Here is a 17707-nt window from a genome sequence, read left to right as displayed (position 1 = left end):
ATCAAATGGATAGGAAATGTTTTACTGAGATAAATGGCTTTAATTAGAAATGCATTCCTGGGCCTCTGCAGTCCGTCTCTTATCTGTCTCTAACTGCAGCTTCTTTTCTGCAGCTTTTCACCTCTGATTTACAGCAGTTGGAAACCATTCAAGGTTCTCAGAACAGCTGTGACAAAGAAACTATTCTGTTTACCTGCTACCCGGCTGCTTTATTGCCCCATGGGATATGAGGTCAGCCTGGAATGAAACTGAAGTTTATGAGACGTGCTTTGTTATAGTTGTGAGCATACGTGGCTGGGAATAAAGGTTAACTTTACACACGACCTAAAACCTGTTTGTTTTTGTTTTTCTGCTCTCAGACAGACACTTGAGACACTTTCAGTTAGAATATATGCATTTATTTTTTATTTACAAAGTTACCTTAAAGGATTATTTTTCCGATGTGATTTAACATTCTCAGGAAATCAGTACTCCACAAAGAAATTGCCCCAAAAAATCTGCGTTACCAAAACAACAAATTCACAAGCAAACAGCAGAATCACTGACATAAATAATGGTCATAATTTGACAGTACACTTCCTGTTATTACACCAATACTATTAAGTAAATGATCATCTACAGAAGACTAGCGGCATAAAGTAATATTTCCAAACGTTGCAACAGCAACATCATTCAAAAAGTCCACAATTTGGTTTCAATGTTTCACTAGTAAAAGCAAGCATTTAGCTTTACTGTGTGTCTGTTCAGTGAATCAGCTAACATCAAGACATCTCATTTTATTAAACTATCTGAGTCACTAGGTTGAAGATAAATCCTTAAAACACTTGAGAGTGAAATGAGTGCTATACCACCTTAAACTAACCCATTTAAATTAGATCTTGTTATTTTGCTAAACATTTTAACAGCTGATATATCCAGATTTTGTGCACCCACATGGTGAGCCTGGGACAGCTATGTTTTAAGCAGAGTCCGTCTGTGGGCTGTCAGAAAGTGCAGCACCATATGCTCCGGGTCGTCGCAAGCGGGGCGAATGGTGGTGACGATTCTAGGGGCCCCTGGCTTTAGGGGGACCCCCACGATTTCAACCGAGGGGTTAAAAATCTTGAAATACAAGCTTTAAGTAAAACAATGTCCCATACTTCAAGGTCTCAGAGAGTCTCTCCCTCTAATTTTTGCGAGACACACTTAATGCGAATGTTTTCACGGAGGTTTCGCAAACGAGCACTGCGGCTTGTGATCTCCTCCACGTAAGATTTGGGGAACCAGCCCCTCTCTCCATCCGACAACCGAATCCCCTCTACCCACCCTGTGAAGTAAAAACATTCAAATTTCATTTATCTCTTCTGCAGTCCTCCCACTTCTCTTCTTCAAAAGGGAAAAATGGAGTATAGCCAGGACAAGGGAAATTATTTTCCATACCATCACTTGTAATTGTTACAGCTTGAAGGATGTCTGCCTTCTCCAGCGTTAACTCATCATGCTCCTGTGACTGGTAGCTCTTGATGCACTGGACTTGAGATAGATCTGTACAGACACATGCAGAGAAACATTAAAGGGATACTCCATCCAAAAAAAAAAAAAAATCTAATAATTTACTCGCCTTCATGCTGTCTCGCATGTATATAACTTTCTTTCTTCTGTGGAACGCAAACAAAGATTTTCTAAAAATCTTCATTTGTGTTCATCTGAGAAAATTGTAATTGTTGGGCGGAGTATCCCTTAAATGATTTGTATGCAAATGTAAGTCTTGGCACCACAAGGCAGATCTTTTTTTTTGTATGTTCCATCTAAAGAAGCTTCAAAATACCACATTTTTGTTTAACAGTAGAAATATGGTTATGCAGGTTTTAAAAGACATGAGGGTGAGTAAATGTTGAGAGAATTTCCATTTTTGGGTGAACTATGCCTTTTAAGAGTTTTATTTGAGGCACTTAGTTCACAAGTAAACAGGATATTCTTGAGCAGAACTGTATATTCCACTTTGTTTTCAATGTTGTGTCAGTGAAATAGCTGATGACTTTATATGTCAGGCAAAACAGCCCCCTTTATTATCATCATAAAGTATCTGGACCATCTGGTACACACATACCATGCGGCTTAACCTGGCCATGAACCACCAAATGCAACCAGCCACAATTCATTTTTAACATGCCATTTAGATAACAGTGTTAAATCTTAAATGTAGTTAAATCTGAATTGCATGACAAGAGTGAGACAAAGAAATTACACACCATCATTCTCATTGGTCTGCTCAATGGCTGCCTTTGGGTCCGAGGGAAACATGGCTGTGATCCACCTCTGTTTGCTGCTCCTACATATAAAACAAAATGTTCTTTACTCCGTTTTATGCACCTTGTGGGAATATATTTCCTGGTGTGGCTCATTTTCTAGGAACACTCAGATCTATTTGTCAGTGACAGGATTTTGGATGTTAATATTTGCGAATTATGTGAATGTCCTCACTCTGTGGGTGACTTGAGCAGAATCTGGTGTTTTAGCTGTTGCCCCTCACATAACTGCAGGTAGAATATGAATCCTGAGATTCCCTGAAGTTTCTGGCTTAGATCTTTTACCTTGAGGTCTTCAATCTTTGCATGTACAAACACCATGAACTTCCATGAGCTGTGACAGGAAAGATAAAGGACAAATTGTGTAGCATACTTATATCATTTACACAGGGTTTTCAAATGGTTTTGCTTGATTCAAATATTACATTGGACATTGGTCTCCCATCCCATTAGACTTACTCTTTCCTCCGGGACAGCAGAAGACAGTCATTAAACAGATGAAGGTACACAGGGCGAGTGGTGAGTTTAAACTTAGACCCAGATATACTCAAGTTCTGTGTGTCCACTTCCAGAAGTTCACCATGTTTGACCAGCCAACGAGACTGAGAGATGAGAGGGAAAATCTAAAATAAAATAAATAGAATTTTACAAAAGAATTTTGTATATTTTTGATAATTATTGTAGGTTAAAAATAGACTCTCAAATTGAGATTCACCTTTCAATTACACACTTCACTTACAAATGGTCCCTATGGTCATGTATTATTTAGCCTCTCAATAAATAAATAAATAAAAATTGCTGTATAACACTCCTGCATGATACAAGTGTAGGTGAAAGTGACATGTGAAGGCCAAGTATGGTAACCCATACTCGGAATTTGTCCTCTGCGTTTAACCCATCCAAGTTAGTGCACACACATTAGGAGTAGTGAGTGGTGAACACACGCACGCACACACACACACACACACACACACACACACACACACACACACACACACTGCAAACCATGGACACACATTTGGGCAGCCATTTTTGCTGTGGCGCCCGGGGAGCGATTTGGGGTTAGGTGCCTTGCTCAAGGGCACCTAAGTCATTTCCTGCCCATATTGAGAATCAAACCCGCAACCTTCGGGTTAACAGTCAGACTCTCTATTAGGCCAAGACTGCCCCAACACCCCTGCATGATATAACATATCTACTTAAACATTACAATAAATGCTTGGTGTAATACCTTGCCCTCAAAGTGAATTTTCTTGTTTAGATGAATTAGTTCTTCCATCCTCTTCATGGACTGCACACTGGAGTTACATTCCTTTATTATCTAGTGCAGCAAAGCACATTTAGTTTTCATTTCATGATTTTTAAAACATTGTTTGTGACAATTATAAATTCCTCTCCTACTTTACTCACCTTTTTGAGCTCATTAAGTGCTTTGGTGGCAGTGTCCTCATCTCGTGATCCGGGAGTTGTTCTCTTTAAGATGTTCTATTAATGGACAAGGTTGATAACCACAAGACAATTTAACTGATGAATTTTGTAAGCCTGGTTCTAAAGCTTGATGATAGCTTTCAACTTATAAGAGAACATTTGAAAAGATAGAGATTGTGCACTGTCCATGATGGAATACCTCCACTAGCATTTTGAGTCGTGTGATCCTTTGAAAAGGAAGGATAAGGAACGATGTAAGAGGCAGCCTCTGGCATATTGGGTCCTCTTCCAGGCGAGCAAGGATTCCAGGGAAACGAGGATTCTCTTGCCTAAGAAAACGCCACAACGCAAATGTATGAACCTCTTAAACAGGGCAATAATTGCAACATGCACATTAGTATGCTTGTTAGAGAACTTTTTTACAGTAAAAGACTGTTTACAGTAGCCGTTGATAGGTCTGTTCCTGATAAGCTTGATTGGTGACATAAGGCAGATAAACCCTCCGCAGTGCAGGACAGTGGTCAAAGACAATGTCACACACGTCAAAACGCAAAATGTCCGCTTCTAACCTATGCTCTAGATCTTGAAGAAACCTATGGACATAGGGAGAATTGAAAGGGAGAGAGAGACAAAAAACAGGGATTTCAACTGTGCACATCTCAGCAGAAGGCCCACTCTTTCAAAAACATTGAAACACTCTTTATTTACCTCTCACTGACTTCCTTCACATCAGGCAGTTTGGAAAAGAGCCACTGCCTCTCCTGCATCCCAAGACTCTCACACAGCTCAGGAGACATCATAAAATGGTCAACTGCAATAGACAAGCTGCGTATGTATGAGGCCTCTGACGTCACTAACTCAAACTTGGCCTGAAAAGTCAAGAAAAAATAATAATTATTTATTTTTCAGCAAAACTTGCTGGTTGATAAAAAAACAAAACAGACTTTCTGAATGTGGAGTCACCTCCTGCAGTTTGCGCTCTTCATTGCTGAAGTTGTCAAGTTGTCCACTGGACCGAACATCAGGAATATCCTGCCAAAGGGAAAAGGCGGAGCCTCGTGATGAGCGGAATGAGCTGGATGGCGAGAGGTTGCCTGGGGACACAGAGTCCCCTCTTTCTTCATCAGTTCCTGGCTCTGCCCCCTGCTGCCTCTGAATCTCTCTGTTGATAGCAACATCACTGTATTCCTGATACAAAATCACTGAGAGAGAGGAAGAGAAAAATGGTAAATGATACTAAAATATAATAAATAATATAAATGTACATAGATACATACATATATATATATATATATCAAATTCCAGATTTATTTATTTATTGGTCTTACAGTTCGGCAAGAATCTTGATAGACGTTTAGAGCTGGGAGGACTGCCTCCATCCTCATCAATGGAAACCTTTCTCATCCTGTGAAAATATGTTAAAACAGAATTTGTTATATTCTACTCACTACGTTGTTCTCTGTGGGTACTAACTGAGTTTTAGAGCCACCTTTGCTTTGAACTCCTCCTGTGCAGTGGCAGATTACATTCAGCAGAGGGCAGTGGTGGTGCAGACCCCACCGGACTATGTGGTGCAGTGTCACTTGATCCCCCTGAGAAGCAACGTCTGGAGTTGGGTTTGTCTACAAACAGACAAGGGAGGGAGAAAGTATACAAAAGGGATAGAGCTGAAAATATAGCACTGACGTGTCATAATGACATCACAGCAAAGGACTTTCACAATAAAGTCTTTCATTAAGCTAATCAGTACTGATGAGTCACTTACAGTCTGAGCTGAGGTTTCCAGACAGGTGGCGTTCCCGGGAGGCCACACGAGCAGAAAGAGACTTGCCCAGCTTAAGGGTAAAAGAGTTTTTCCTCTGGGAGAGTTGCAGGCGGGAGATGAGCTCAGAAGCAGAGAAGCGCCGGCGCTCATTGTCTGCTGAACGAGAATGGGACAGAGGCAGTGAGGTCCCACTGTTGAGGGCAGGGCCTTCCAGGGCTCTGCAGTCTTCTAGGCCCAACCTCTGCCTCCCCCCATCATTTACTCCCCCCTCTGATATTGCAACCTCTTGAGGGATATCTAAGAATGGCTTTGGAGAGGTCGGTGTGGCAAGAAGAGAGAGGTCCTCATCTACCCCCGGGAGCGGGCTGGAACTTTGGGATGTGGGGATAGTAGAGCCCACCATGCCAAGCCCTCCTTCTACGAACGATTCAAAGGATGTTGGGAGCAGGTAATCACACTCCACACCTGGGCTGCTGAGAGGCTCATCACTCTGAGTGTCTGGAGAGTACACCCTCATCCTACGCCCTATTAGCAACAAGGAACATGATAAAAGGTACCATCCACTTGTTACATTCACCTGTAGTTTTAACAGACACTATCACTTTAACACAGTAGTACATAACCTTGTTCTTATTGGCCTGTCAATAGAACAGATTTTGGACAGCTCCTTAAACAAACACACTTTATTCAACTCAACTCATTAGTAGAAACTCCAACATCCAAAATGTGTATTGTTTTGAGAAGCCTCCAGGGACAGACTTGGGAACAACTACTGTAGTGTATTAAAACATCTGACAGGACATTAGTATGCTTTTAAGGATTGCACTAAGAAGAATCATCTATCCGAAAGCTCCCGTACAGTTTCAAGAGTGGTGAAAAACTGTGCACTGTGACAAACTATTTATTGTTTAAAACAGGAATGTAGGGCCAATGTGTCAAGACTTAGTTAAGTGAAAGTGGCACTTACTTATGGACTTCTCTTTTATGGATCCCAAAGAGGTGCGTCTTTGAGGGCGAAATGGGTCCAGACTTTGGAACTCTAAGGGGGAAGAGGGGGAACTCAGCTGCTGAGACTCAATAGAGTTCCTGTCCCCAGGTGCATATGGGGACAGAGGCAGAAATAAGTCTCGAGAGCGGAGACCCTTAACTTCTGGTTCAGGGTTTTCATAAACGGTCTCAGGTAAGCCAGTAATGGTTGTCCACGTTTGATCCTGAGCCACTTCCACATTATTGCTATCCTGGGTCAAATAATTGTCCAGTGTTGTGTCTGTACTCCCATTCTTGGCAAAGTCAGATGGACTGCCTCCATTGCATCTGACAGGCTTGGAGCAAAGAGAGGAACTACAGTCTTCCGGTGTGTGTGATTGGAAACCATTAACGCTTGGCTGCTGAAGGTCAATGAAGGCCAATGTCTCTTGCTGACACACCGCAATGTGCTGATGCTGCCGCAGGAGAGGCCTACCTTCCCGAGAGTCACTCAGAGCCTGGGCCTCAACTGAGCCTGGGAACCACATGTCAGAGCTCTCGCCTCTGCAATGGAACGCTTGGAGGTGAGGCTGGAAATCAAGAAGAGGAGAGAATCCATAGCCAGGGAGCATGGCTCAGGAGGGACATGGGTACTGCAAAGCAATTGGGGGGAAAAAACAGACAGAAATAATGTAAGGTATTATAATTAATGTACCCACATAACCATTGTTCTGAGAGATGCTGCATTTCCGAATTTCAGCACAAAGGAATAGATCCCTCTGGCCAATGTTTTTGTTGTGCCAGCACAGATTTATGCACAGTAAAGCTTGGCTCATCTCTGCAGTTCTTAATGGATTTGGTGATCCACTGGGTAAAGTTAAGTCTCGCTGAACAGTCTCTGCTCTTCCCCCCGTGGCAGACTTGGCTCAGTCGCTGCCGATGCGTCTTCCTGTTCTAATTAAAGAGCGCAGCATGCAGCCCTACACCCCTATACTTATCTACATCACTTACAGCTGGATCCCTTACTCGAAACGGCATCTTCATGCAGAAGCTGCACTACAGAAACAAAGTCAGTCACATGAGGACACTCTGATTTCTCAAACTATGATAATGGGCAAGTGTTTAGTCTTGCTAGCAGCTTATACCTGAGATGGAATGCTTCACAAAGAAGAACCTGACTGAGAATGTCATCTTGGATTTTTTTTTGTGCATATTTCCCATGTTTCCAAACAGCTTTCTATTTACCTAAACAAATCTGGGTCATGGGAGAAGCAATGCTTATTAGTATTCAGTGTCTTGCCCTGAGGGACAGGCAAGCCTAAGATAGCTTGAGCTATGACATTTCCTGGGCTATTAAAGCAATGAAGCCTCAGCAAAATGTCAGTGCTGATGACCCACATCTGCCTTAATCACTAACCTGTGAAATAAAAAGAGATATTTTCTAAACTTGGAGATGGAATCCACCTAAAGATGCTAGTTGGGTTGCCCCTAGGTGTCTTAAACTCTACCTTGCATGCAATTTAGGTGTCTGTATGTCATGAACCAGAAAATAAAAGGTAATACCTAAACTGAATAAATCACTGTTTATTGTAATAGTTTCAAAAATACCTATTGCAAATCTTTGCACATTTTCTGAGAGGAAACAAAGTTTTATAGTCTCCCTCATCTCAGTTTCTCTTTTAAAGCTGATTGTACACACGGCTAAATCCAACTGCACGAATTTAATATGATCCACAAGAAAACACACTCTCTCTCTCTCTCACACACACACACACACACACACACACACACACACACACACACACACACACACACATATATATATATATATATATGAAAAGCCCAGGTACCATATAATATGACCCTCTGTCCCGAAAAGAACTATGCACATCTGTACCAACATTGCACAACTAAACCCAAAAACACACTGCACAAATGGGTACCTGTTCCCTATACTCTAAACAAAGGTTCCTTTATTTCCCCAGATGCAGAATGTTGTTAGTTGCACAGGAGATGTGAGATTTATGGAATGAATCTGGATTCATCACATGCACACAGAGAAATAAAAGTCAGTTGGTATTCTCAGTTTGTCTTATAATCAACATATAATAACCTTCTCATCTTCTGAAATGACATTTCCTTTTCCCGTGCTATTAGATAATGAAAGCAGTTGCCAAATAGCTATTCAGGCAATGCTTTAGCAAACTCACATTTACATCTGCACTACAGTTTTTCTTGTTGAATATCCTGTCATTTGGAAATAGGTCAAATTGTGGAAGCAAAACTTGGGAGCTGTTGTAAAATATAATTGTATTACAATTTACTGTGCTACACAAATTAAATGTACTGTACAAATAGCTACAGTCACTTTGTGAACGCTGTGCATAGCTATTACTATATAGCAAATTGAATAATACACTACATTACAGTTCATTACCATATATCTATTCCATACATTCAATTTGATGTCTTGCCCATTTTACAATTCTCAGTAATATCCACCATGTAATTTTCCATGTTCTCAACATGTTATTTCCTTATGTTTTGGTCTTTGTTGCATACATTCTCCCTGTAATTTTGGAGGCTTCCTGTAAGTCAGGGCGTCAACAAAGTAAATGAATTGAAAACTGCCATCTTCTTCATTGTTGCTATGATTAAAGAAACCAATGCTGCAAAAGCCCATGCAGACTGTTAAGAACCACATGAATACACAAATATATTCAGCGATGTCAACAATAACAATTGATATTAGGACTAATATTTTGCATTTGAATATTTTTCATAGCATACAGCTATCACTAAATTGAGTTCAATCCTACTGTTAAATAAAAATAAATATTTTATAAATTACTGTATATACATTTTACAAAAGTTTTAAAAGTCAGAATGAAAACACCAAACAAGACCAAAAAAAAACAAAAAATGTTCCCCCTATTAATTTGTAGAATTTTTTGCTTGTTTGAGCACAGGGTCTAACAGTGTGGTGTGATAGGCTTCTGTTTGTATGTTATATTGCTCTGAGGCAGGCTGACACTGCTGATCTAATTGGCCTGTGACAGAGAGCCCAGATCCAGGGTGCATCATGGCATCTGCCTTTCACACTCAAACACCTCTGCTCATTTTCAGCTGCTGCAACTTGATGGCAAGATGCATGGTAACAAATAAAAGATAAACATTATTTGTCAAAGATTAAGATTAAAGGGATAGATCAATGAAAACAAATATTCTGTCATGATTTACTCAGCCTTGTTGTTCATTGTCGTTCCTGAATGTTTTGATGATGAACTTCAGATGAATGGAAAAGGTTTATATTTTTTGATTATTCAGACAGTCTCCTTTTATGGCAAATAACAGCATACAGATACGGTACAATATGAGTGCGAGTAAATAAGGACAGAATTTTCATTTTTAAGTGAACTATTTCTTTAATAGTTTCCTGTCGTGAAGTGACCTTAAACTCAAATGGTATGACACCTTACTCTTGAATCTAGACAGGGCAGCAGAGTTGCTTAAAAAATACATAATAAAAATATTATGTTTTATATAATGGATGACATTATAATGGACACCTCATGTGTAAAAGTATTATTCTACAACAAAAGATGCAAATTCGTTGTTGAGATTTTTATATAATAGCATTTAAATTCTGGTGGGGTGAGTGAGGACATCTGGAGGTGAAAAACACTTCTTTGTTTGTGTTTGGTGTGGGGCCTGATCCCCAAAAGTGCCTGAGGCCTTCCTCCACCTACTCCATCAAGACAGACAGCGAAATCCCTTTTCACATTCACAAAGCATTGACATTGCCCTCAACCATCTCAACACCAACACAACAGAGAGAGAGCAAGAGAGAAGCCCATAAGTGTAACAATACCTGGTTTAAGGTATTACTCTAGCAAGCCGAGCTTGTTCAGACCACCTTGAACCACATGGTCTCATCTTAAAGAAACCACACCTTTAGGACATCCGTGCACTCACCTTCTTTCAACATTAACACCTCCCATATCGGACACACCCTATCAAATACAGGAGCGATATGCACACAAGCAGTAGGGCTGAGTGTGGAAACAAAGCACTATTATCACATGCTGCAGTTCAGTATGAGTGCAGATGATTTTCAGTTTTATACACACAATAAACTAAATATAGTGCTTTGAATACTTGCATTTTTTAAGCAGAAACCACAGCACTTCACACTAACCGAAGTCCACTTATGTTTGGATAACCACTTAACAAAAAATAATGTCAAGTAAAATCAAAATTGACCCTAATTACTTTATTAATCAGTTCCTCAGTGCACGTTATTCCAAAGACAAAAATAGTTTGTCCTCACGATCTTTAATCAAAACATAATAACTTACTCTTCTTCCGAAATTATTTTGATTGCCCGTCGACGTCACTTACTGGATAATGTTAAACAATAGCCAAATGGCTATTGTTGTAGCTAATTTGCCCTCGTTCTGTCTCAGTTCTGGTGTGTCAAGCTCTGGTGTGTCCAATCAATTCCCAGTGGGTTAAAATCAAGCCCCACCCTACATTTTACACTTAGAAATACATCCGATTATGAAAGTTAAATGGGTCGCGAACATCTCTTTGTCAGTCACAGTATCATGATGATTTACTACTATATTTGCATCACTGCACTCAGTATTCCTGCTGATGTTTGCCATATTTATACAGCTCAATCAGTTCTTTACTGTGCCGCTAAATTTGTGTCCCATTGCAACGATGACCTACTTTCACCGTTCCATTCACTTCACACTCATTCACACTCAACTTCCTGTTTTCTTTCAGTCGCTGCTTGGGAGGTGAACTGAGCCAGGCGAATGCTCCCCCCCCCCTTTATTATATGGACAGGTAAAGACTAGTCACTCGAAGCAGCTTGTTTTGAAATGTGATCTGTACACTGCTTACACCTTGAGACTGACCATGCATGCAGGAGACGACAATAAAGGTTTGTGACATTGTAACATGCAGACATAATCATTTTAATCTATAAATGGTCTAAAGTTTTGCTGGAATTCCTCAAGATTTTCTCTGAGAGACCGCATTCAGGTCAATACATGTAATCAAATAAAAACACAAATGATTTTATTCACAGTAGGTCCAAGGAAACAGAGCGCCTGAAAAAGCCTGCAGGCTGTGTAGCTAAACAGGTGTGCATAGAGCGGAGCCAGAGAAAGGCCTTTTACACATACCTGTAGGGCTTGGCTTTTTCAGGATCACTTTTCATAGACAAACACAAACATGTGCACCGCACACAAAAACAAATCCCCTAAAACACTGACATACATTTGTGCAAGCATATTTAATGTACAAAAAATATGTCAGGATATCCACGCATCTTAATATAATTATGTTTTTTTTTTTGTTTTTTTTTTGGCAATTTAATAGCATGTTATAGATGCAGATTATAGCGTTTTTAAACCATAAACTTCTAAAAGTTCCTTCAAACGGTGCTAGTGCCTTCCAACACAGTACAACAATCACACTAACCAGTTTCTTCTAAAGTTTAAGTCTTGAAATCCAAGGACAGTTTGTGAAGGCAAAATGAGGACACAATAAAAATGGTTAACCATTAAGCCTTTTGTGAGCCGAAGAAAAGCAAGTTCATTATCATGGCCGACCCCCACTCCCAATAAAGATCTGACACTTTCCACATTCCCCAAATAACTGCGCTTCTGTCATTCCACTTAAATTGCCCAGTAAGCTGTACCCGAGAACAAACAAAGAGTCTCGTCTGTCTGAGCTCACGCAACAAGAACAGGCCTTATTTGTGTGGCTGCATCCTATCTGTGCTGACCATTGGGGGAGGCACTAATAGCGTGCAGTCACACAAACAAGGTCTGTTCTTATTGCTCCCCAAACCTCTTCCTTCACCATCTGTTCATTCTGCAGGTGAGCTCTGCTGTTTTTTTTAGCCCTTACAAGCCCTTTAAGGCCAGTAAGACTAACAGTTGAGTGAAGGGGCTTTAGATACCCATTCCACCCCGAGTGGCCCTGTTGACCTGAATTCGACAAGCTAAATGAGGGTAAGTGAGGAGAGAACGTTTTTGCATGCAAAGAGTGGGGACGGAATATTACTGGGTGTGGCATGGCGTCCTTTTCCCCCAGACTGCAGCTCTAGTACATGTAGGTGCAGATACAGAATCAGCCTGTTGCCTCCAACTGACAGGTGATGGGGCAGGTGCTCCTTACGCAGGACAAATGATGGCAGGGAGGGAGGGAGGGAGAGAGAGAGGAGTAAAAGTTTGCTTTATAGGGTAAATCAGTGTCACACAATGATATGCATTACACTAAAGTCAAACGATACAAATAACCATTTCTGATCACAAAAAGTTCTGTGGTTGTACCATATTGTATTCCATGGAAACCATGGTACTGAATGATTAGCATAAATATATAACACGGCATCTAGGTCAATGACATAAAAGAGGAAGAATATCTCTAAGCATGTCATGCGATATAACTATCCTGAAAAAAGTTATATTATCATATACACATATTTTCTTTACACCTTGGTAACACGTGAGTGTACAAATCCTAATCATTATTTTGACTATATTTTTTCAGGTAATTTTTTTGTTTACAAAGTTTTTGTTTCTGCATGCTGATTCCACATGACTTTAATTTGGAATTTTTTTGAAATAATAATAATATATTTTAAGTTAACATAATAAACATAATGATACTAATAATATTTTAACAAACACATATTTATAAAAAAATATATATTTATACATCAAAAGCATAATAGCAATATATATTTTTAAATAAATATAAGAAATATAAAAGATTATACCACCTAGTAAGAGTATAACTACCTAGTAAGATTTTATTTTCAGGCTTCACCCTGATTATATCCTAAAAAACATATCAAAATGAATTTTTCACTCAGAAATGACAAACATGCTTATAATATAAGGGGTATATTCAAGTCATTATATGTATAAATACCGATTTAAATTTTGTTTGTTAATTTTTTTGAATCAATTAATTTATATGACAAAAAAAAATTCATGTCTTGTCATTTACACTAAAGCGTGAGGAAAAACAACATATTTTCCTGGTACACATTCCAGTTTAGTTGTACTAAACATCCTGTGCCATCTATTGCCCCCCTCCAATCTGTTCTTATCTCTACCAGCATAAATGAGCAATCCAAACCTGCTGAGAACTATGAGAATGCATTGAGTCATACAAACACACACAGACTGGCACGGCCGAGCTGCAGGAGCGGCAAGCCGCAGGTTACGATAGACATTCCAAGGGTCCGTCCGCCCCCACTGTCTCTCTGATGTTCATATCTGCCAGCATGTTGACTAAAGCAAAGCACCATCAAACCACACCCTGTGGGATCCATCCATGCTCAATTATACATCCTAAAAGCTTACAAAATTCAATGTCTTCAAGGGTCTCAATAGATGTCAGTGGAGAATAGGGAAGAGTTTCACAGACAATTCATCTGGTACACAAAGTCCATCCAGTCTGAGTGCATATTTGTATGGGATAATCACTCTCAATAGTAAAAGGATATCTCTTACACATCTAATGAAATGACGCAGCACATGCAGACAATGGTTTCTGGAGCTATACAGGATGAGGAAGAATAAGGCAGGGAGATTTTATTGTGACTTGATACTTTTTTGTTTACCCCACATCCTCATGTTGGCATTCACTCATGACCCATCTTAAAAGGATCTCAGTTTCCAGGCAAATTTCCTAAAATTGGATATTATAAAACCAGTTTAAGCTGCAAGGTTTCTGCCGTTCAATAATTTCGTCCGGGCAGTCAGGATCATTTCTGTTCTCGCACAGCAGTGTAGAGGAGAACATAAAGCCTTCCATCAGACAGGTGCTAGGTCATAAAGAGGACGTCACACCCTCCCTCTCGGAAAGAAAAGAAAACACTCTACACAACACATGCTCCACACATGGCATTAAACAATCAGTGTATAAGAAAACTTAGACAAAATATTAGAAATGATGCCTAAGTTTAAGTACTAAAATAACAAAAAAATAAAGCTAAATAGAAACATTTTTCAAAAACTAGTATATAAATAATACCAGAATAACACTATATATTTTTGATATTCAAAAGAATTAACTACAAATAAACTAGTACAATAACTAAACTAAACTAATAGTTTTTTCTTCAAAGAAAACACCCTATTAAACTCCTGTCTCCTCTAGCGTTTCCGAAAAGATCTCATCAATGCACATATTTGACAAGAAAGCATGCAATGAAAAGTCAGATTTCATGAACTCAAAACAGTTCTTATCAAACTCGTCCAAGAGCAAATTATCTGGACTTTGCTATCCATAAATATTTTATAGCTTATTAGCTTCATACTCTTTTACTGTACATCAACAATGATCTCATTTGTGTCAGCTCTTTTTATTCTTCTAAGGAATCGATCTAGAACAAAGTTAATACTTAAATGAAAGTTTTATGATATCTGAAAGAGCAACAACTGAGCAACACATATGTCCTCTTTCCTATGTCAATCAGTAATAGAATTCACTGTTTATTTGAGCAAAACCAATCCACTGCCAAAAAAAAGCAAGATGCATGAGGAAAAACTGACCAACTAACATTTCTATATTGCTTCACACAGTAAAACACCGTCCCTGACATCGAGTTCATGACTGCACTGCCATCTATCCATGTGCAGTTCTTTTACAGCGTGTTCCAGACAAGCACTCACCTGCCCCTCACATCAACAGAAGCTCACGCATGCACACACTTACCATCTCTGCTCCCTGCAGCAGTAGAATATTAAGGGTCATATCCTGCTCAATCTATCGAACTATTATGCATGCAACATTAAGTAGCTTGCAAGCGATCGTGCAGCACGGGCATATTTGCATCTGACTGTGTCTGTTAGCAGGGCTGGAGGGCAGTGTTGCTGCCTGCTCTATCAGGATTTTATAAACTGGACCATATCCCAGGCGTATCATGAGATTTGTCTATACAGGTGATGAGCGTCAGATGTGCAAATCAAAACATCATACTGCATGCATGAGCATCTGTTCAAAATGGTCTGGCAGCAAATGCAAAACTCAGCGGGACAGGTATAAATGACCTATAAGTTTATGTGACCTTAAACATTCACCATGTCACACAGTAAACAGGAAGCAGTGATAAGTTTGTTGTTGGCAGATTACAATGTGTAAAAATGACAGTAGGATCAGCCACTTCTTTGAACAGTTAACAACCAAGGAGAACCAAAAGTCTGAGACCACTAGACTTATTATATATACATATATATCATATTAAATATAATTCATATTCAATAACATTCACAATAAATTATATATGGACAGCAGTTGGGAGCTGAAATTAAAGTTATAATTGAACTTCTACTGAAAATTAAAGTAAAACCTAATGATCATGTTCTCCAGCATGATTTGAGATTATCCAAAGAGCATATTGAGCTTTAATGGAAGCAAGAGCATCTGACCATCTGTACAAAGTTCACATTATCAAATTTACCTGATTAAACGACGTAGAAATAATGCAGATTCTGAACTATTTCTTCCTAATTTCACTTCACATCGTTTCATTGTTTTCAATTTTTCGAAATCCTACAACTTTTCATTTATTTCTGGATCCTAGAATTTCCATGTGGTCTCAGACTATTGGTCAACTGCATATTTAAATCATCCTCATAAACAGAAAGTACACAGTCTTTCCCCAGAACAGTGTGGTTATATCATCTAAAATTGCACAGATTTTGATTTACAGAAAGCCAATACCTCATTTGTATCAGTGGACTGTGGGCTGGATGGGGTCCATCTCCAGTGTGCAAATCCAAGTCATCCAGGACTGTGGTTGAGGTGTTATAGTGTCCATGACTGCCTTGTGTTCCTCTCGGCTACTTTGTTTCCCCTCAGCTGCTCTATAACTCAGTCAGCATGCTGCGGCTTGAGCCCAGATGATCCAAGTGTTCACTTCAATCCCCTTCAGACACAAAAATACAGTTGACAGTACACAAATGAAACCCTACTAACTGTTCTAGCTACTTAAAAATACAGATTTCTCCTCCATATAGTTCCCCTTTCCTCATATTTCCCCTTCTCTCCAGCAACAAATGCAGAAAGACATTTGTCCTCCTCTCTCGCGCTGTCTCCCTCTTGCACTTATTTATGGTTTTATTTCTAACACCTGCCAGCAGAGGAAAAGGAGAGAGGCGCAAGCAGTCGTCTGGTTCAGAGGAGAGTCCTTCCTGCCAAGGAGGGAGAAAAAGCATGAGTGTGTGTGTGTGTGTGTGTGTCTGGATTCCTGTGTGTCAACAGCAGTACTTTGCAAGTGGATAGCAGGCGGTCGGTTTGGAGGGTTAGTTTGGTGGGGGCGAGAGATAGAGGGTGGGAAGAAGACTGTATGCGAATATCCTTTCGTGCATGCGAGTGTGTGCATGTGTGTGTGTATAATTAGGTAAGTATCAGTTTGAAGATAGCGAGTAGCTGAGAGGGCATGCCGAAACTCACTCAGATATGCTCTTTAAATCCTCTTTAACTCCTCTCCCTTTTGCACACCTCATTTATTCACTTATGAAGAACTGAAAGAGCCGTCTATCAAGCAAGCACGTGTGAAAGTTTAGAAGATCAGCAGAAAAATCATTGAACTCTTTGGTAAACAAAACCCCTTCATGATAATCTCCAGCCAATTATTGATGTGTTTGCACTGAGAAATTAGTCTATTCAGTGGGGAAAGCACATTAAAGCGTGACGGTGTGCAACGGGGTCTTTCTTGCAGGTGATGAAGCACACAGAGGTATTACATAGTTATTAATAAGCAAAAGGGGCTGCTGTCCACGTTGCATACTTCAGCACCTTGACATGTACCAACCAACCCCGCCTGCAGGCTGAACAGCGTAGGAACGCACAGCAATCATAACAATCAAAAAATGAAGGAGAGGGAGGAAAAAAAAGTCTTAAGAGCCAGAGGCGATGGAGATTCTTTTTCGATTTTTGAGTGGGTGGGGTCAGAGACAAATCATTATCAGAACACCTGTCTGCTTCTCACTTTAATATATCAGAGTTGCTTGATCCATCCATTCCACACACAAAAAAAGGGGGGATGGTGTAGATGCATTTTTGGTTGGTAAAGGCTTTCAAAGGGGCAGGTTGTACGTACAAATCTGGCCTCAGTGGTGTGATCAAATTAAATGGAATGTGAGAACCAGAGATCTGCAGAAAGTACAGCTGAAAAGTGGGGCAGAAGCTGCCTACATGGACGTGTTAACCAAAGATTAAGGAT

The 17707-nt window shown here is 39.8% G+C and overlaps 1 protein-coding gene across 1 annotated transcript; it reads right to left on the bottom strand.

Annotated features, from left to right (window-relative positions):
- Positions 1–379: 379 nt before the first annotated feature.
- On the bottom strand, positions 380–16735 carry arhgef19 (Rho guanine nucleotide exchange factor (GEF) 19). The gene is made up of 16 exons (XM_084428146.1): positions 16204–16735; positions 6449–7100; positions 5482–6006; positions 5206–5338; positions 5045–5121; positions 4680–4918; positions 4425–4585; positions 4157–4309; positions 3916–4045; positions 3699–3773; positions 3520–3609; positions 2748–2911; positions 2464–2622; positions 2232–2311; positions 1420–1524; positions 380–1306 (listed from the first exon to the last, which is right to left on the bottom strand). The coding sequence occupies exons 2-16, from the start codon at positions 7077–7079 to the stop codon at positions 1149–1151; spliced, it is 2880 nt and encodes a 959-aa protein (XP_084284272.1). The 5' UTR covers positions 7080–7100; positions 16204–16735; the 3' UTR covers positions 380–1148.
- Positions 16736–17707: the final 972 nt, after the last annotated feature.

This window comes from Rutilus rutilus, assembly GCF_951802725.1.
Source record: "Rutilus rutilus genome assembly, chromosome: 13".
In the NCBI taxonomy this organism is placed as follows: Eukaryota; Metazoa; Chordata; class Actinopteri; order Cypriniformes; family Leuciscidae; genus Rutilus; species Rutilus rutilus.
The sequence above is the reverse complement of the archived record's forward strand: the minus strand, read 5'-3'. Positions and strand labels throughout refer to the sequence as shown.